At 40.4% G+C, this 21554-nt stretch overlaps 1 protein-coding gene across 4 annotated transcripts; it reads right to left on the bottom strand.

Annotated features, from left to right (window-relative positions):
- Positions 1 to 1747: 1747 nt before the first annotated feature.
- Positions 1748 to 21244, bottom strand: ncapg (non-SMC condensin I complex, subunit G). Of its 4 annotated transcripts, none has more exons than XM_040024280.1 (22): positions 21121 to 21244; positions 20699 to 20823; positions 19981 to 20223; positions 19309 to 19537; positions 18933 to 19078; positions 18757 to 18841; positions 17818 to 18010; positions 17587 to 17736; positions 15734 to 15874; positions 13224 to 13347; positions 12840 to 12929; positions 11800 to 11988; positions 10630 to 10740; positions 6151 to 6270; positions 5166 to 5408; positions 4896 to 5077; positions 4631 to 4796; positions 4151 to 4318; positions 2641 to 2764; positions 2316 to 2363; positions 2109 to 2178; positions 1748 to 2001 (listed from the first exon to the last, which is right to left on the bottom strand). In XM_040024280.1, exons 2-22 carry the CDS (start codon positions 20804 to 20806, stop codon positions 1875 to 1877), a joined length of 3057 nt encoding a protein of 1018 aa, XP_039880214.1. In that variant the 5' UTR covers positions 20807 to 20823; positions 21121 to 21244; the 3' UTR covers positions 1748 to 1874. The 4 variants fall into 4 exon arrangements, with proteins under 4 accessions (XP_039880214.1, XP_039880213.1, XP_039880216.1 ...); XM_040024279.1 differs by having other exon boundaries at positions 20699 to 20828; positions 21121 to 21241; XM_040024282.1 differs by lacking the exon at positions 21121 to 21244 and adding an exon at positions 20962 to 21107 and having other exon boundaries at positions 20699 to 20828.
- Positions 21245 to 21554: the final 310 nt, after the last annotated feature.

Genomic DNA, 21554 nt, shown 5'->3' with positions numbered 1-21554 from the left:
GATGCCAGCTTGGATTGACTCCGGCCCCTACAAACTTGAGCAGATGAATGGTTGTGTATCTTACAGAAATAATAGGAAATGACAAAGGTCCTCATCTAAGTGTAAACCAGGGTCATTTCTACAGTAAATAAGTTCTTCAACCAGTAGTGTGGTTATCTTTGCAGTCACTGTAAACACCGTTGTGGAGACCAGGGCAATATTTTACTGCTACTATTCATAACCATCATTACCATTACATTAATTATCATTTCATCAAAGCATTTATTCAATAGATTACACATGTTCTTAGTTAAGATTATTACACCTATCACAGAGAGCTTCTGTCTGGTAAACGGCCAGAAGCGTCAACGGGCGGGGTGAGGCTGAGTGCATTGGAGGTCGAGACACACACACACACAAACAGTAGTTGGACTCATGTTTAGGTAAGAGTTCAAATAATAGTTTGCAAAAGCTTGTGACTGCAAAATTGTGTCTGCCTAAGGGACAGTTTGCTCCAGGAGATAAGTGAGAGAAGATTAACAGGAAGCGCCTGGCCTCGAGACGGAGAAGATGTCCTTTTAAATGTGTCAAAAGTCGTCAACATTTATTGTATTGTATCTGCTTTGACGCATGAGGGGGCGTCATAAATAATACCCTGATGTTATAAAAACAACTACTTGTGTATCATTGGCCGGAGATCGATGCTGTCTGTGCGCAGTGTTCATCTCCCCACGCGTGTGTTCATTAAAAATCATTGTTTGACTGACTCTCCTGGACCATTGTTGTTTTTGTGCTCACCCGCAATATTTGAACCCGTAACACCATACAGGGTGTCTACATGTATTAATGTAAATAGAAAACAAAGTGAAAAAAACAAAAATAAAGTTCCCACAAATAACTATATACCACACATTTAACATACTCACTGTATGGAGGGCCTTGAGTGCCAAAATGATTTAATACATCATTAAATTTGTTAAATTAAAACTGTTTAAACTTCAATAATTACATGTAATTTCATTTAAAACACAATTATTTAATTTGGTATTTAATTCATTTTGACACTCGTGGCCCACAATAAAGGCCATCAGTTTGTTGTGATTAAGTCCAACTCATTACTTTTCCTTTTACAGTTCAAACACAATTTAGAAATACATTAACAAACTGTTCTAAATCCCTACTATATGATTACTATAAAGTGGGGGGGTGGAAAAAAAAAACAACACCCATCATAAATATGAATATTAAATTAAAATGTAAAAGTAAATAAATATATAAAAATGCAAGATTAATCCAGTCCAAAAGTACAGCATACTTACAACGTGCTGGGAAAACATTGTTCTAATACCACAAAATTACCATGAAATACTTAAAATTACTTATACTTTACTTACAGTATAATTATTTGTTTACTGTAAAAACCTGACTTGTTACTCTCCCTTTAAGAATTTATAGAAAATGTATGTAACTTCAAGCAAAACTGAAATACCATTTCCATTTTTATTCTGTAAGATTTCAATGATTGAGATCAGACCTCTCTGAATTCTTCACATTCGTGGTGATTAACATGGTTTAATTATGTACTGGTAGAGAGGGAACTGGTAAGGGAATCTAGAAAGGTCACATGGTTATTCAGGGCATTAAAACATGAACACAAAAGAAACATTTTGTCTTTGCTTCTTGTGTGAAATGGTGATTTGCTTTTTTCCCTGTTAAAAGTTATCAGGATATGTTTGCACTAAATTTTTAAAAAAAGAGAACAAGCTTTGTTAACTTTGATACATTTATTTAATGATTAAAATGACGAAACTTTAAACAACACAAATGTAACTTAAGGGTAAATATGACTCATTGCCTGAACACTTGAGTCGATACAGAAAGGTAAATCTCTTTATTCAGGACACATTGGCCTCCTGGTTGATAAGAGGGTTGAGGTCCAGCTTCGTCTTCTCCAGAGCTGCAGTCTTGGCCCTCCGTGACGGACGCACCATGGAGGCCGACTCGGGGACATTTTCTCCATCGCTGTAGCCAAAGAGAGACGGTGAGACAAGAAAATGAGTAAATGCACTTGTGATGAATATGTTACTGAATGGGTCTGTTTTCTATTTTGCTAAAATCAGCAAACTCGCCTCTCCTCTGACGACTCTGCCCTCCTGCTCGGCTTTCTGCCACCTTTGGCTGTGCACGCTTTCCTCTGACCTGTGAAAACAAAGACTCGGGTTACCTCCCAGTGCTGACTCAACTTCTTGCCTCGGGCAGGAGAGGAGGAGCTCTAAAAATATAGTGGCACTGAAGGACTGCGGTTTTAGACGAGCATATAAAAACCCCTGCATTACCTCTTTTGGGTCTCTTGGCAGATTTTGATGGATCATCTGCCGCAGCCTCTGTGGAAACAGCAAACAGAGAACTCATTTTTCTGCATTTCCGCCCTCAGCCTGCTGCATTTTTATCTAAACAAACACCGAATGGGACGGAGCGAGTCATTTTTAATCTACTTAGCAACATGCTGGTAAAGTCATGTAATCCTTTTGCAGGAGCGCTTGTCACAAATTAGCATTTTAAATCTATTTAGACACACACTCAGGAGGTAACATAAGTTGGAGATGCTCCATGGGATATCAGATGGCCATTCCTATTTAAAGTCTGTGTTTGCATGCATACCATCTGCATTGACATCCAGGGGTTGTAACGCAGTGGTGCTGAGGAGCTCAGCCTGTTCTTTTGAGTCCGCCAGCTGATAAATCATCTTCTCCAGAGCACGGAGACAGACACGATCCTTCACCACCTGAAGGAAAGGAGGAGGGAAAGGGGTGAACTTAAACAATGGGCCTTTTAACAGACAGATATGCAGGTACAGGTCTGTGCTCCACACTACATGAGCTCGGTTTGATGGACTGCTGTGAAGGTTTTTCTATATATCTTGATGATTTCTGTCTTTTGACATTCACACACGTGACACTTTCACCACTAGGGGGGGAAGCATGTTAAGATGTTTTTGGACTTATAGTGCCATTTTCCTCCCATCCTTTTAACTATTCCTCAAGAAACTTTACAACGGTGTCCTGGCAAAAGGTAAAGAGGAATACGTTCTCCTTGACTTTGATGTTTAAATGAAGATTAAACTGACTCAATCCACCTTGTGGTACAAGCTGGTATTACATTATAATACAGCCCGGTTTAGCTGATCTTCAACTCCACAGAAAACACATTTTGTTCATAAAGTCGGAGCTGCTGTTTTCTCCACTTTATTCTAATGAGAGGTGTAGTTAATTCTGGAAATTTTTCAACTGTTTTTAAAAACACAACATGGACCTATGATGTCGTTCATGTGTCCCGTTACAGTGGCTAATGCTATGTTCACAATCAAAGTCAAAGGCATCACACTGCTTTAATATCTTCATTTGAGACAGTGGTGCTCACAGTCGCACTCTAAATGTGACCACAACAGCTCCACCCACTTGCTGTTTAAACATTCTGTTTGCAAGGACAAAACAAATCAGCAGAAGTTGGCTTAAAGGAAGAAGAGCTAAAAGAGCTTATTTCAGATAAACCGAGTAGCTGCACAAAGTCTTAGAATAAGGTAAATAAGGATTATTTTAAAACTGTGAATCAGTCCCAGGATATAAAATATGGAGCTTGAAATGAACAGAACATGTTCAATACTTTGATTTTGTTTTTTTGGTTGAAAACAAACAAACAAACAAACAAACAAACAAACACAACAACAACAAAAAACCCAAAGAGCTTTTTTAATTGCAATTTTCACAGCTTTAGCTATAATTTGTGATTAGTTCTCACTCGTGTTTGCATCTTCTCTTTTTGGGTGGAGTAACTAACGAATTTCTACCTCTGTTTAAAGTTAGCTCAGAAAAGCTTTTGCGATCTCTCCCAGACCAAGCAGCTCCTGAGCATCTATAGGTCCCTCCTTTATGTTCTTTTTCCTTTTCTTTGTCAAGTTTTAGCAGTCTGCTGTTTTTTGGCAGTACCTTAGTTTAGCTTTTTATTTATACAACCTCATTAAGGGTTGTCCTCCAGCCCATTGTGTGGCTCCCTCAGTCTCCTTCCACCTTTTGTTTCTTCCAGGCCTTCATTTCGTTTTTTGTTGATATGGTGAACTTGTTGCCAATATCACGTGGACTACGTTACAGTGGTGCGATAGCAGTAGGCTCACTTGTACAAGCTGCTGCAGCAGCGTCTGCAGGTCCTCCCTGACGGTCTCGTCTCTGCTGAGCTCCAAGTTGCTCAGAGTCTTTGCATAGAGGCGCACCTCGGGGGCTGTGGGGTCCTTCAGCATCTCGCCACAGATACGCACAGCCATGTAGTCATGGACGCACACCTCCTGAGACATACACAGGTATACAAATACAATTATTCAGAAATTAATAATAACACTCTGTTCTGCTCACGCTTACTTGACCTGCAGTAATCGTGTGAAACATTTTGCAGACTGTTAGCTGGTATTTCAGGGAAGATGTATAACGAAAAGCTCAGTGAGGCAATAAAAACATCCTTGGTGTTTTCCTTGAACAGAGCCACAGACCCAACAGTAAATCCACACTCCTAATATAATAAGATTATAAATAGCTTTTTGGAATTTGGGTTTAATTTAAAATCTTCCTGAGTCTCTTCCTCAGTCTCCGATGTTTCTCACCTCAGTGTTAGTTGAAGGTTTAATGAGAGCTCCCGGGCGAGTCAGCTCAACAAAAAGCTCGACTACATTGTTGATGTCCACCTCAGCGAGCGGAGACGTCGCCGGAGCGTTCATCAGAGTCCGAACGGTCAGCAAGAAACTCTCCTCCACGACTTCCTGGTGAGCCCTGAAGCATAAAAACACCATTTTGATGTCACATGATCAGCTGGGGGAGATTCCATGCCAAATAAAAGTGACCACATCACTCAACATGCACATTAGTGACCTGCTCTCGCGGGCGTAGAGCTGGAAGAAGACGCCGAGGCAGTGTCGCAGGCGTATGTCGTCCTCTGTGACGGGATTGTACCACAACAGCACCAGACGGGACAGCATCTTGGCGCTGGAGATGCGGCCCGTGTACATGAGTTTGGCCAGGCCCTCCGCCGTCTCTGTCCGCAGGTCGGACACCTGAAGGATGTTCCCAGCACATGTATCAGACATCTATAAACACCCACATGCATACTGTAGTTTCTGGAGTAAAATATCTCAGCCTCACCTCACTGTCCAGGAACTCTGACAGCATCACAAGGATACTCTGTGCGGTGTCCTCTGGTACGTCCGCCTTCTCCTCAGTTGCAACCGCCATGTCATCGTCCTGGTTCTCTGGTGAGGATTGGGAGGGCAGGGCCGCTTCAGTGGCAGCTGTTTCAGAGAGAAGCTGGAAGCCAAACAGCAGCAGCAGGTCGATGATGTCCCGCAGAGCACTGATACGGATCTTTACCTCATCCAGCTGAGCTATCTGGAAACACGCAGATACACACAGAGCACTTTGAATCAAGAAAGCCTTTAATACATGTGCGTTTTTTGTCAGTGAACAAAAATGACTAGAATCACCCCCCCGACTCCCCTCCAGCCTGCATAATGTTGTTTATTTTGCAATTAGCTACAGTTACAAAATAACTGAGGATTAGTTTGAGCACAGCTCTTAAGCTAAAGGCGTCATGTTTAGTTTATTACATGTTTGTTTGTTTTTTTAAGTGATTAATTAGCAATTATTTTATTTGCAGAAAGACTGACAGTAACTGAATTATTAATGTCATTAACCTCTTAGGACCTGGCGTTCACATATGTGGACATCATTTGGGTTGTCTAGACCAAAATACTAAATTTTGCTCTGATATCCACTTACGAGGACATTATACTGTCACTGTTCTATCGAAAGTTAAAACGAATGCCCTCATATGTAAATCTCATTTTTCTCAGAAACAAAAATCAGGTGAAAAATAAAAAAAATCATGTAATTCTTTGTTTTTACATTCATCAGGTCCCAATCAGCCCAAATAGCAAAGAGAAATTAAAAATGCGTGCCACGAAAGAGTTTGGGTCTTAGGAGGTTAATAATAATTTAATCCGATTAGAAGGAAAGCAGCAATTTAAGTGTGGAAATGATATTAAGGCTTAACTTTCTGTTCATCGTGTAGCATCCTTACACATGTAAACAAAGTGTTTCAGGTATCTGAAACACATCTATAAGAAGTTACCTGTAGCAGCAGGACCATGTGGGTTTTGGCTAGCTCCTTGCTGTGCAGAGCACATGTTCCTAAACACACCACAGCCATGTTGCGGACAGCAGGGTGAGCGCTTGCTATGCTGGGCAGGATCTGAGATGCAGGAAAAAACAGTGAAAGCAATCAATAAGGTTAACACTTAACCATTGTTAATAAACTGTGCATTGTTAGTAACAGATAAGAATAAATGATAACAGCTGTTATTTATTTACATACGTTTTGTAATAAAGGCTTATTACTGATGAATGGGTGTGAAATAATAATAATAATAATTTTATTTATAAAGCGCTTTCAAACAAAGTGCTGTACAACTAAAGGGATAAATAAAATAAAAGCGATACAGGTAAGAGACACAATACAAGTTAAAAATAATAAAAATTTAAAAACTAAAAGCCATAGAATTAAGACATATAGGATAAGGTGAACAAATGTGTCTTCAACTTAGTTTTAAAAACCTCCACAGAGCATGCCTGCTGAATATCTTGAGGGAGGTTGTTCCACAGAAACGGGGCACGAAAAGAAAAAGCACGCTCTCCAATTGTCTTTTTTCTGGCTCTAGGAACTTTTAGAAGGCCAGAGTCCTGAGATCGGAGAGCACGAGATGGAACATAAAGGTGTAAAAGGTCGGAGAGGTATGTAGGTGCCAATCCGTTTAAAGCCTTGTAGGTGAGCAGCAGGACCTTAAAATCTGCTCGAACCTGACAAGGTAGCCAATGCAGAGATCTCAGAACAGGGGTGATGTGCTCAAATTTCCCAGTTCTTGTTAAAATGCGAGCAGCTGCATTTTGCACCATCTGTAGACCTCTAAAACTTTTCTTTGGTAGGCCAGAAAGAAGAGCGTTACAATAGTCAATACGGGAAGACACAAATGCATGGACAAGAACCTCTGCAGTGTCGCTTGACAAAACTTGTCCGATTCTGGCTATGTTCCTCAAATGATAAAAGGCGGTCTTTGTTATCTCTTTCACATGAGATTCAAAGGAGAGCACCATGTCGAACCACACACCCAAGTTTTTTACCTTGTTCCTGCAATTTATGGCACCGTCATCAATTTTCAAGATGAAATTTTGGGACAAGTGCTGAAATTTGTGTGGCCCAATGACCATCAACTCTTATCAGTATTTAGGAGCAAGAAATTATCCGATAACCAGCCCTTAATTGCAGATAAACAACATTCTAGTTTAGAGACTTCAGCACAATTTCCAATGGTTAAAGGAACATAAAGCTGCAGGTCATCAGCGTAACAATGAAAGGTTACAAGAACGTAAAAGAACACCAAGAGGTAGCAGGTACATAGAAAACAGCAATGGTCCAAGTACGGAGCCCTGAGGGACCCCATGCCTCACTGCACAAGTCTCGGACAGATCATTTTTAAAACTAACAGTCTGAGACCTCCCAGACAGGTAAGATCTCAGCCATGATAAAAACATTTCCTGTAATTCCAATAAAATGTTCAAGCCTATCCAATAAAATGCAGTGATCCACAGTGTCAAACGCAGCACTTAGATCCAGCAGTAATAAAACTGAAGTGCGATCATTGTCTGCATTTACCAGTAGATCATTTACCACTTTTACTAAAGCTGTTTCTGTGGAGTGATTTGGTCTAAAAGCAGACTGAAATGGTTCATACAGATTGCTTGTTGACAAATGCTCAGTGAGCTGCTTAAAAACCACTTTTTCAAAGACCTTAGACAAAAAAGACAGATGTGAGATGGGTCTATAGTTTGCGACCATGTCAACATCCAGTCCAGGCTTTTTCAAGATCGGCACTACCACAGCTGATTTAAAACATTCAGGAAAGACTCCAGTCGTCAATGAAGTATTTAAAAGAAACAGAATGTAGGGTCCTAATGCTGACCACAGTTCCTTTATAACCCAGGCTGGTAGAGGATCCAAAGAACAGATTGTACATCGAGCTGCTTTTACAACCTTAGTTAATCCAGACAGAGAAATAACCTTGAAGTCACGGAACAGTTTATCAGCACCAACAGGCAAAGCAGCCGAGTAGTCTAGTGAACAGCTTGAGGAGGGAGTAATATGATTTCTAAGTGTTTCAGCCCTGTCTCTGAAAAATGTAAGAAAGTCATGAGCTATCAAATTAGAACAGCAGAGAGTTGACTTGCTCTCTGTAAGTTGCAACACTGTGTTGAAAAGGAGTTTTGAGTTATGTTTATGGCTCATGATGAGATTTGAGAAATAATTTGCTTTCACTGTCGACATCGCTGATTGAAGAGAAGAAAATGAGTCCTTCCAAGCCTGGAGAAATACTTCTAGTCTGGAAGATCTCCAGTGACGCTCCACTTTTCTACAATTTCTTCTCAAGTTCAAGAGCTCCTCATTTAACCAAGGCAAAGGGCTCCTTTTTTGACATTTCAACTTCCCTACGGGAGCAACAGCAAATAGTGCTCCAAGTCATCAGGATTCACACACAATATTCTGCACAAGCTCACAGACTACCTGACTTGTCAGCACATGTACGATGTTTCGCTCCACACCTTAAACTTCGGACAGTTCTTGTCCAACTGATTCATGGACGGTACCAGCAGGGGCCGGTTTTATCAACTGAACCACCAACAGCTCAGCATCACTAACAAAGAAAGCTGCGAATTTAGGAGAAGCGAGTGAGTGAAACAGCATGACCCGATTCAAACCACTTTAACCTCTGTTAACCCCCATTAGAACAAATACTGCAGATGTGCCTCATCATGACATCCATAGTACAGTGTACATTTATACATGATATGAAAATATTGTCACTACTATGGCCATTTCTGAGAGTGCGAGCCAGCGTGTCAGTACCTAAAAAGTCTGTGTTTTATTCCCCTCATCAAAAATAAGTTATGACTGTATGAAATTTTAAAAGCTGAGAAATGGTACGTGACACACTTCTGAGAATAAAACAAATAGGGTCTATGAGAAAAACACATTTGTAAAACAGAAGAAATAACACATGAATTCATTGGTCAAAAACTTCCATCTACCCTCAGCATCGAATACAGAATTATTTATTTGTTGATTGGTGACAGATGACTGTTTCTTTCTTCTTTTTTTTGTAAACAACTTGATATGAAAATCTTCAGCTTTTAGACTTTGTGGTCTTGAGTTTTATCAGCAGCAAAAACAGTCTTATTTTTCTTGTGAAATCCCCTGATACTTTTTATGTGATAAATATTAAGAAAAATGAAAATGTTTGGCCAGTCTGTATGCACCGATCAGACATAACATAATGGCCTAATACTGTTCCCCCTTTTGCTGCCCAAACAGCAATAACCTGCGATGCTCAGTGTATTCAGACACCTTTCTATCAGAACAAGCATGAACCTTTTCAGCAATTTGAGCTAGAGTAGCTTGTCTGTTGGTTCAGCCTTCACTCCCAACATGCATCAGTGAGCCTTGGCTGCCCCTGACCTGTTGCTGGTTCACCACTGCAGATCGGGAACACCCCGACAACAGCTGCAGTTTTGGAGATGCTCTGCCCCAGTCGTCTGGCCATCAATATTTGGCCTTCGCCAGACTCACTCAAATCCTTACACTTGCCCATTTCTCCTGCTTCTAACACATCAACTTTGAGAACAAAATGTTTACTCACTCCCTAATATATCCCACCGACTAACAGGTGCCATGATGAAGAGATAATCAGTGCTACTCACTTCAGCCATCAGTGGTCATATTGTTACGCCCGCTCTGTGGATTTAGTGTCCCTTGTTTGGAGAGATGCAGTTCTGAAATGTCTTCAGGCAGTTTTGTACAAACAGGATGTTTAAGTTCTCCTCAAAGGGGGCATTTGATGATACGTCGGGTAATCCATTCTTCTTCTTCTATCTGTGCAGAGTATCCTGTGCCACATATCATCTGTGATAGCTGACGTTTATTTTGCCTTCCTGCCCGCCAGTCATGAAGCTCTTTATTCAACACTAACTTATCTTGGTCTCACAGATCTTTTTCTGGCGCCCTCATTTCCCCTTAATTGCTTTTTCTGCATCAAATTTTTAACGGCTGAAATTTCAATCTGGAACTACGGTGGTATCTCTTCATAGCCCGCCTCTGCTTTGCAGCTATCAGTTTGTTTCAACACCCACCAAGTATAAATCGTCTGAATGAGCATCTAACTGAAGCAAAGTTTGAAGACTCAGAGAATCTGCCAGCTCTGAACCATCATCAGCTGTTTGGTTATGTGCATTGAAGTCTTTGGGAAAACCACCCTCTGGCTCCCTTCATCTGTGACCTCAATAAACTTTCATATACAGCTCATGCTCGTGTCCTAAAAAAGGGATATTTTTAAATGCTTGTTTTCTACAGGGTGGCGTCGGCTCAACACTAGCATGAAAGAAACTGAAGGTTTCTGGAAAAACAGATGTACAAACTCAGATCTGAAAAGGCGATCCTGCTGCCTTTACTATAGATCTGCATGTTTAGTTACGACACAAACTCAAGTGCTTGTTTTGTTTTTACCAGTGAAGACATTAAGGCGCTTGTAGTTGGACCAATCCGGGTCTTGATGTTCATTTGCTTCAGCAGCTCAGCACACATCGTTAGACACCTCAAAAGAGTATCTGGATCATTCTGCAAAGCAAACAAACACATACCATATTCACCATTTCATTTTATTAAAACGCATTTATTTTCTGTCATATGGATGATGGTGGCTCATATGGAGATGGATGGTCATATGAACAAGGTTTCAAATAATGAGGTGAGTGAGCAAAAAGCTCAAGCTTCTCTAAACCAGGTCAGGTCATAGTAATTTCAGTTCATGGGTCACATACAGACAGATCTGATCTCCACGGGGATGCACTAGTAAAACTATTGCATCACACCCTATGATGTATAAAAACAGGGACAAATTCAATGAAAAGCCAAAATCTCCACATGTGAAGCCTGTATGACGGTTTATTAAAAAAAAAAAACAACGAGGACAAAAGTTGTCTTTATGACTCAGCTTGTTGGGATCTAAAAATACTGAAATTATTATAAACTGTGTAACTAGTGCTGTCAGCTTTAATCTCATTAAAATGACGCTAACACTGCAAATCTTCATCAGCAAGTTAGCGCGGCTCGCCCTGTGCACGGTGTCAACGCGTTAGCTCTTTAAAACGTTAGCACCGTGCAGCCCCACGCACGGAGCAATCGGCACTAGCTCGCTAACGGAGATTTACCAAGTTAATGCGGTTATGGCATTAACGTCATTTTAATGAGATTCACGCTGACAGCGATTTGGGGTAGCCATCATGCAGCTCTGGCCCTGAGCTCACTAACTCCACCCCATGGAAACTTGGCACCAATATGTAGAAATATTTGGTTTTTATCGCGACTTCATGAATCAAAACTTCAGGCCATTTTCTCCATTTTAAGTTATTTTCTCAGAAGTTTGAGTGATTGTGTCAAAATATTGAGATAATATCCAGAAATTTTGACTTAGGGTTGGCATTTTTACCTCAAGTGGCAGAAGCAAGCCCCCATACCTCCTGTCTGCTTAGGAAACCTTCAGCTTACAAGGGGTAACAAATCAGAGCTGGCATAAACAGGGGGTTGCCTTAAAAGGAGAGGTCCATGAATGGAGCTAGAGCTGAGCAAAAACTGTACATTTAAATGCAGAGGTGATGTTTCTGTGTAGTTATATACCTTCTCTGTGCGGACCTCCTTGTCAGCCACTTGGTTGCTTTCCGCAATGTCCTGGAGAAACTGGTTCCTGCGATTTTCCAGATCTGTGATTGAGTTCTTCAGCTCTGCCGCCTGGCTGAACTCCTGGGCGGAGATGCAGTCCTCCAGAGTTTGTTTAGCCTCTAAGATACGCACCTTCACTTCTGCAAGCTGGGAGCGAAAAGAGGGAAAGAAAAAACACAAACAGGTCAGACAATAAAAATAAGAGGGGAGGGTCATTCTTCAGCTGAAGCACGCTCAAGAGAGGACTGTTGAGATGGAAAACTGCACCTCCGCAAACAGGAAAAACAACAGCTGATGCTCTGGGAGAGGCTACAGCCCTCTGGAGCCTTCTTTGCTTTTACTCACTGAAGAATAAAAAGATGGGAGAGACCAGGTGCACAGAGCGGACAGAGTAAGTGAACACCTGGGCTAGGATTAACTTTCTCAACAGCCATTTTGAATCCAACAGATTTCAGTATTTAGTGAGGAAACTAAGGTACAGGAGAAAGATTAACAGTCACAACTGAGAGTAATTCCCTCAGAGCGTACGTGTGCATGGAGCTTAAGCAAAGGGAATGAAGCAAAGAAGGGAGAGCTAATGAACCAGGATTTACCAGGCAAAGATACGTTTAGCGTACATGACATTCACCATCCACCCCGCTAGTTTAAGTGAGCTTGGCCTTAAATATAAACTATCTGCCAGCTGGATGTAGAGCAGGACAAAGAAACAGAAAGGGAAGGAATATAAATGGAGCAGAGAGCAAAAAAAAAAAAAAAAAAAAAAAAGGCAAAAATCCAACTAATTAAGAAATTATTAGACAGTAATCTGGTCGTCAGTCTACATGGTGTCCTTTAATAGAAAGGGATTTTTTTTGTCACCTTCTCACTTCTAACTTCTATAAAGTAGAATTGTGCAAAGACGCTGTTTAGCTCTTCTATTTAATCACAGTGAGACAACTGGACGGGTTTCCAGAATCAAATTGCTTCTGGGCGTTTTCATTTGGCAGAGTGTCACCCACCTGGACCTGCTGCCGGCGTCTCTCGTTCTCATCCACTGGCTGACTGGCCCCTGTGATGGGCTCCCTCACGTCGGAGATGATTTCTGCCACCTGTGCGACACAAAGCCAGCTCATTTAAACATCAATCTGAGGGTCAATGATGCCACAGCTGAGAGGAAACCTGCTATATTTTCTGACACGTCAAACAAAAAGACCCCGGTGTGTGTCCATCTGGAACCACTGATAAATAATTACAGCCTTTATCATTTCATTTCTGACTAATTGGTCTGTCAGCTGGATTCATAAAGGGCAGTGACATTTATATTTCCCCTCGTGTGCAAAAGGGGAGTTTAGATAACATGACGACTGACTATACAGTGAAGTTCATGTTTAAGCCTAACTTACAGTTTGGATGCGTCTGTGGTCATCGGAGATGAGGTTGAGGAGCTTCTCAGTGAGGAGGAAGACCAGAGAGGAGGGAGTCTGAGGAAGAGCCAACATGTCCTGCAGGACAGCCAGCACACGCTTCCTACGAACATGCACAGCTCAACCGTTAAATGAATAAACAGACTTCAAAAAACTAACATTATGGATCTCCTACCAAATTAATTAAGTCTTATATATAAACAAGAGCAGTCTCAGAGTCGCAAGCCTAAAAACTACTAACGTTCACAGACGCACTCACACCATTCACACAGAATGGAGGAGTCGAAGATAAAGCCAGTGACCTTCACATTATTAGATGACCCGCTCTACACCCTAAGCCTCAAGCTGCCACTGCAAACCAGAGTTTAGTTCCAAAGCTAGACTGACTGCACAGGTTTATTACTTCTGAGGGATGAAACCCAAAAGTAAAATTTCATGCAAATCTGACCAAAGCCTCCTGAGCTATCCAGATAAACAGACAGGCAAACAAATCAAAACAATATTTAATTTAATATTTAACCAAACAGTCAGCTCACTGTCTAACCTGTCACAGCAACTAATCTGGGTCTGAAATTTATTCATTAATTTATCTATTAGCTGCCTGTCAGAAAATAATCTTTACTTGCAGTCATTTCTCAAACAAAGAAAAGACAATACTTTCTTGTATGAGTTTTGTCAATATGAAGATCTCATACACTTGTTTCTTATTTCAGGCCTGCTGTTTGGGTAGGAAACATCAGAAGGGAGCTCTAAAAGACTTACAGGGAGTGCAGAATTATTAGGCAAGTTGTATTTTTGAGGAATAATGTTATTATTGAACAACAACCATGTTCTCAATGAACCCAAAAAACTCATTAATATCAAAGCTGAATGTTTTTGGAAGTAGTTTTAGTTTGTTTTTAGTTTTAGCTATTTTAGGGGGATATCTGTGTGTGCAGGTGATTATTACTTTGCATAATTATTAGGCAACTTAACAAAAAACAAATATATACCCATTTCAATTATTTATTTCTACCAGTGAAACCAATATAACATCTCCACATTCACAAATATACATTTCTGACATTCAAAAACAAAACAAAAACAAATCAGCGACCAATATAGCCACCTTTCTTTGCAAGGACACTCAAAAGCCTGCCATCCATGGATTCTGTCAGTGTTTTGATCTGTTCACCATCAACATTGTGTGCAGCAGCAACCACAGCCTCCCAGACACTGTTCAGAGAGGTGTACTGTTTTCCCTCCTTGTAAATCTCACATTTGATGATGGACCACAGGTTCTCAATGGGGTTCAGATCAGGTGAACAAGGAGGCCATGTCATTAGTTTTTCTTCTTTTATACCCTTTCTTGCCAGCCACACTGTGGAGTACTTGGACGCGTGTGATGGAGCATTGTCCTGCATGAAAATCATGTTTTTCTTGAAGGATGCAGACTTCTTCCTGTACCACTGCTTGAAGAAGGTGTCTTCCAGAAACTGGCAGTAGGACTGGGAGTTGAGCTTGACTCCATCCTCAACCCGAAAAGGCCCCACGAGCTCATCTTTGATGATACCAGCCCAAACCAGTACTCCACCTCCACCTTGCTGGCGTCTGAGTCGGACTGGAGCTCTCTGCCCTTTACCAATCCAGCCACGGGCCCATCCATCTGGCCCATCAAGACTCACTCTCATTTCATCAGTCCATAAAACCTTAGAAAAATCAGTCTTGAGATATTTCTTGGCCCAGTCTTGACGTTTCAGCTTGTGTGTCTTGTTCAGTGGTGGTCGTCTTTCAGCCTTTCTTACCTTGGCCATGTCTCTGAGTATTGCACACCTTGTGCTTTTGGGCACTCCAGTGACGTTGCAGCTCTGAAATATGGCCAAACTGGTGGCAAGTGGCATCTTGGCAGCTGCACGCTTGACTTTTCTCAGTTCATGGGCAGTTATTTTGCACCTTGGTTTTTCCACACGCTTCTTGCGACCCTGTTGACTATTTTGAATGAAACGCTTGATTGTTCGATGATCACGCTTCAGAAGCTTTGCAATTTTGAGACTGCTGCATCCCTCTGCAAGATATCTCACTATTTTTGACTTTTCTGAGCCTGTCAAGTCCTTCTTTTGACCCATTTTGCCAAAGGAAAGGACGTTGCCTAATAATTATGCACACCTGATATAGGGTGTTGATGTCATTAGACCACACCCCTTCTCATTACAGAGATGCACATCACCTAATATGCTTAATTGGTAGTAGGCTTTCAAGCCTATCCAGCTTGGAGTAAGACAACATGCATGAAGAGGATGATGTGGACAAAATACTCATTTGCCTAATAATTCTGCACTCCCTGTATATACCATTTTGGGCCATATTTGTTAGGACATGCTGATTAATGAAATACCAGACTGTTTGCATCACCCTCCAAAAACATCCTTCCTCTTTCCCAGCTGATTTCCACATGCATTTTAAGGTATTTTGCATCCGATTCACATTCCTCAACCTTGTTCTCATCTTACCTGCCACCCTCCTCGTTGGTGTCCAGACAACCGATGAGATGGATGAGCTGTTGCGAGATGAACTCTTTAGTCATGACAAGCTCCACTTGGTTAAAGTTGGCCCTCTGCTCCTCGGACAGCACAGGCACGGCCTTCAGATATCTACAACAGTCAGAGTCAGAGAACAGCAGCTCTCAGAGCCCTTTCATTTAGAATAATTCAGCTACCCTGACAGCATAAACAAAATTAACGCTTCTCCCAAATGTCACGCAGCAGAGTCAGTTATCAGTCAGCGGTGGAGTGACTTTTAACCAACCAGCTACTTGTCACCTCACTCAAATTAATAAACCCATTTTACGAGCAGACAAATGTTAGATTTGCCAATTAGTTAAATCAAATTCATTTGCAGAGCATATCACACGTCAGTATTTCACACACTTACATACACAAGCACTAGACTGGTGATAAAACAGCTCTGTCAGTGCACAGCAAGGGTAGCAGATGAGCTGTCAAGTCTGCTTGAGTATGGCAAAAATCAGCTATGATCACTTGGATCACTACTGAGATCGTGATTACCCACAGACTTTGGAAAAAATAGAACTTTATAAAGTGGATTTCTTTGGACTATAGATATCACTCAAATAAAAAAAGAAATAAAAAGCTTTGGCTTACACAGCTCGGCAGAGAGTTAGGGGCTTAAAGCACCACGATACCAATTTAGGCAACAAAACCAAACAACAACATCGTTACAAAAATAATGCGGTGCAATAATTGTCTGGTTTTCATATTTGCTGAAAACCACAACTGTTACTAAAAAAGATAAAAGTCTAAAGGATTATAAAAAGAAACCTGCTGCTGCAAATGAGAAAACTTATCTGTATAATTAACTTGTTAATAAACAAAAGACACAGAAAACATCAATTTAACAAGGACTGTGAAGGATAATGGTACCCATCAAAAGCAAATAACATTATTTAAAAAAAATAAACATGAAGGTGGATATGTCGTGCTTTTCTTTATTGTTCCACTGGTGCATGTTCAAATTAAACATGGCAGGCAAAAGTTTCAACTAATGGGTTCAGTGTGAGTGTTTTGAAGTCCATGCAAGCTCAGGCTTCAGGCTGCTCTAAACATGAGCTCCAAATATCGATCCGATATTTGGTCGGATGTCGGTGACAACGTGACGATCTGTGGAGAGTGGGAGAGCTAATGGCAACGCAACAACAGCATGGAGGTGTTTCACTCAAGCTACACTAACTACTTTTCTTTGTGATTTGTTTAATTTAATTTAACTGCAAATTGTGGACATTTCAGCTGCTATGACTAAAAAGTCCTAATGAACTCTTTCTCACAACTGGAAAAAGTTGGATTGGTACATACCTGGATTGGATTGTACTTGACCTGCTGCACACTAAGGGCGTGTTAAACTGATTACTACTGTTTTTAAAGTATCACGTTTTACTCTTGTAACACACCCATTTTTATGTGCACTGACCATGAGCAAAGCAGGTTCACTTGTCTGGATGTAAAACTATATTTTATAATAGCCAGGTGAAGTTTAACAAAAAGCAGTCAGTTAGCCTCGCTGTTATATAAGCTTTGAGTTAGCCACACAGTTACATACAGAACGAGCTCCTCTGAGAACACCGGACCTGCCTTCAGATACCTAGAGTTACAACACAATCATTATGGCAACTGTATTTTTTTTTTTTTTCAAATAAAACACCACAAAGTAACTCAAAGCACATTAAGTGCCCAATAAAATATTCCATAAATTCCACCAATATGAAAAGTTACTTGGTCCAGAATTCACACAGCACAGCAATAAGCAAGAAAACCACAATTTATAATCCAATAACAGTGGCTCTTCTTACCCACAGAGGTAGTCGGCATAAGTGGCTGCATCTGGCAATACTTGCTCCAGCATTTCATCACCATCATCTCCTTTACTCCTGATGAACTCACACAGAGCTCTCCAGTAAAGCACATTTTCACAGGTCAGACTGTCCTTTGGGATCAGCCTCCTGTTAAAAAACACACACGATGATCTCTAACTTCAGACATTTTATTTATTATTTGTTAGACAGAGGGAGAAGTGGGAGTACCTGTTGTCGAGCTCTACTTGGTTCTGCAGCAGCTCTTCAGTCGGGATGTTTTTGAAGATCGCTTTCAGGGTCTCCAGAGCTGTTTCTGCGCAGTTTTCCACATCCAGCCTATGGAGCAGTTCAATGATGTTCCCATCCAGCCGAAGCAGCCAGGCCGGTAACAAACGAGAACAAACCACCTCCCTTACCGCTTCTGAAAAGCACACAGGCTATCAGACACATATACAGCAGGACCATTCCTATCAATCGAACAAAAATACTAGCGGTGCCCAGTTCAGCACACTAGTAGATACACCTATGGTATCATTTGAAACTCTTACGTCACTTTATTCTCAAGTTATCACATTTACAAGATTTTTGGAAAACTTGACCTCTGACCTTCTGGTCAAGATCACTGAGATTTAAACTCATCCGAGATTTTTAGTAAATTTACTTATCTTACCAATTTCAAAATCCAAGGCAACTTCCTTCTCGAGTTATTGCCTTCACAAGATTTTCAGAAAACCTGACCTCGAGGTCAAGGTCACAGATTCAAATTCTGAGATAGATACACTTCTGGTATCATTTTGAAAGCCCCACGTTGCTTCGATGTCGAGTTATCGAATTCACAAACTTGGATGTCAAAGTTCAATACCCCATCAGCCTTTAAAAGCCGAGGGGTAAAAAAAAAAAAAAGGGCTCAACTTCTCCAATGTGTTTTTCATTTTATATTTGGTAAAGAAATCTCTTTAAATTTTAGATCACTCATTATTCCAAAGAGCTTTTTGCTGTATAAACAAACATTTTTGACAATGAAGAAAAAAATAACTGGTGTATTAATAATTAAAACAATAAGAAGCAGCTTTGATTAGGGTTTTGTGTTACTTTAAGTGCAAATTTTGAAGTTAAAAATGCATCTTTATAAAAGTAGTATTATTTAACCACAAAAATCAGTGTTACCTGAGGTGTCATGGAGGCCCTGCTGCAGTAGGCTTACTCTCTGTGCAATGCTAAGGGCTTTAATGTGAACTTTGTCAGCCAGAACCTTAAATAGAAACACACATGGAAGTTTTAGTGCAAATCTCCGTAATCAACCAGCCCTTGCAGTGGATACATATTTTTACATTCATAGGTACCTGATACGCCAACTTGCGGACATTTTCTTTGATGTCTCGAGTGCGCTTGAGTACTTTGAGGAGGGTCCGAGGGGACATTGCAATACAGGACAGAACGGCACGTCGCACCTCGGCATTAGTATCATTTTCCAGAATCAACATAAACGCTAGAAAGAGAAAATAATTCCGCAGTTAGAGTGACAGTAACAAAGATACACAAACACAAAAACAAACAAATAAAAAAACAAAAAACAAAAACACGTGACAATAATTACTTTGTAAGAAGTGAGATTCAAGAGAAGATTAAGAATTTAAGACCATGTAGAGGGTGGGGATTCAACACATAATTTTAGATAATAAGTCACAGATTTCAGCATTTAAAAAACAAAAAACAAACCATTGATGGTTGGACAGTCTGGATCTGTTGGCTGCTGAAGGCGGGTCATGGCCAAAGCAGCCTGAATTCTCACATTGGGGAATTTGTCAGTGACACGGACCAGCATGGCTTGGTGGATGCGATCAAAGAGATCGTCGTCAATCTGTGCATTCTCAGCCATACTGCCCAGCAACTTGTTGATCAGCTGACACGCTCTGAAACGTACTGCATGACTATTGGCTTTGTGGGACTAAGAAGAAAGAAAGGCAGAAAATGAGATGAGACGGTCATTAGAATAAGAGCGAAAGGCACAAAACTCGGATTAGGAGGGAAAAGGCAGAGATACAAGAGTAGTTGTGAACATGGATTGGATCAGGATAAGTGTATGATGAAAAACAGATGTGAATACATAAGGAATAGAAAGAAGTCATATGGGAAACCACAAAATAAAATTGAGAGGCAGTATAGACAAGAATCACATCAAAGCCTTTGTGTTCAAAAAGTCAGAGCAAAATCAGAAATGAACAAGTTTTAATTTTTGTGGTTAACAGATTTGTTTAAAAAAGAAAAAAAAAAAAAAAGGATACATTTTTAACAAATCATCATCAATAGGTCAAGAATTTGCTGGTCAGTTCACTAACAACACCAGAAAACAGTGCTCACAGGCATAAACTAGCATTATAATGTTCATACCTCCAACAGAAAGTTGAAGATGAAACCCAGAAACGGATGATCGTCCTCAGCATCATCATCTTCTTCTTCTTCCTCTTGTTGCTGCTCCCCCTCCTCGTTTGTTTTAGGTGGAGACTGGAAACTTGAAGCAAACCTCGCAACGAACTCGATGACGTTTTCAACTGCAGGTTCACGCTTGTAGACAATCATTGCATACTTCAGGTAGTGCGCAAACTCCTCATGGAACAGTGATTTATCCTCAAGCTGAAGGAAGAGACAGAGGAAAGAAGGGTCCATGCTTATGAGATCAATAATAAGAATCCAGGTCATCTGAAAGACTTATTTAACAATCCAGACATCTCAGTTAATCTGAGATTAGTATGCCTTCTGTCAAACAGTTTAATACAAACAGCTTACAAGCACTTCAAACTTCCAGAAACTTAAGCAAGAAAGAAAAAAAGATGGAGCTGCCAGAATGGAGAAAAAGAGGAAGACCACAGAGAAGACTCTAGCACGTAGTAAAAGAGGATATACAGAGAGTACCGATAGATGTGACGGAGAATGAAAACCTGTGTACAAGCTTTAATTTCACTTTACTGTATTTCTTCTAAGAAGAAAGCGCATTTATACATTCTCGTATAAACTGAGTTATTTTATCGTATTAAACAATGCACTCATTAATCCAGGATAATGTGAAAGACATTTAGGAAGAGACTGATAAGAAAGCATCATCTCGTACCTTGTTATAGCGGCTCTTGAGGCTCGCCACCAGCTTTGCCTTGTTATTGTGGCCCTTCTGAGCTCGCTGAAACGCCTCCTTGATGTCTATTTCGTTGTCCGCCGTCATCTTTCCTTCGCAGAAACCTAAACTAATACAGACAGCGATACAATGAGCCGAAGTAGGCTTACCTAGAGTAAACTCTGTCAGAAATGTCTCTATTAGCTAGCAGTAAAGGAAGCCGCCTGATGGTCTCTGGTGTCTCATTAGCTTCCTAAACCCACCTCGAGAGAATTACCAGTGAAACAAGAGCCGAGAAAAAAAACACAACGCAACGTAATTAAGTCACGCACGACGAAGTCCCTAGAGAGGCGTTTTATAATTATCAGACATGAAAAGTAGTATTAAAGCCAAAAGCTTAACGCGTGAGCTTTAAAACGTACCTCTTGGTTAGTTTTCTTCTCAACGAACAACCGCCTGTTTTTGAATTTTACTCTCGCGAGAACTGAGATGTTTGCGTACGTACGTGCGTCACGTGTATGGTTTATCCCTGTGTATGCCAAGCGGGTAAGCGATTCTCTGGAGGATATAGCAGACAAAAAATTTTATTTATTTATTTTTATTTATTTATTTAATCTGATAATCGAACAATGGATATTTGACCTCTTGTCGCTGCCATATTACAATAATTGTTTTAATGAGAAAACAACATAATAAAAGCTTCTCAAATTTTTAAATTAAAAAGAGCTTGTTTCTGCCACTAAAAATAAGAATAATTAATTAAATAAAAAAAATTAAAAATGCAATCCGGCTTTCTAACTCAAAATTCTGAGTAAATAAATTTAAATTTTGAAATACTAGCCCAAAAGTTTGACTT

The sequence above is a fragment of the Simochromis diagramma genome, unplaced genomic scaffold (assembly GCF_900408965.1).
Source record: "Simochromis diagramma unplaced genomic scaffold, fSimDia1.1 OVJJ01000302.1, whole genome shotgun sequence".
Classification (NCBI taxonomy): domain Eukaryota; kingdom Metazoa; phylum Chordata; class Actinopteri; order Cichliformes; family Cichlidae; genus Simochromis; species Simochromis diagramma.
This window is presented reverse-complemented; position numbering and strand designations above follow the sequence as displayed.

What these genes read in the sequence shown, in the direction of transcription:
- ncapg (XM_040024280.1), bottom strand. Translation starts at nt 20,806, where the DNA reads ATGACGGCGGACAACGAAATAGACATCAAGGAGGCGTTTCAGCGAGCT. An exon ending in GGGCCTCCATGACACCTCAG is followed by an intron (nt 18,011 to 18,756) that starts GTAACACTGATT and finishes TGTGCTTTTCAG; the next exon opens with AAGCGGTAAGGGAGGTGGTT. An exon ending in ACCACAGACGCATCCAAACT is followed by an intron (nt 12,930 to 13,223) that starts GTAAGTTAGGCT and finishes TGTGTCGCACAG; the next exon opens with GTGGCAGAAATCATCTCCGA.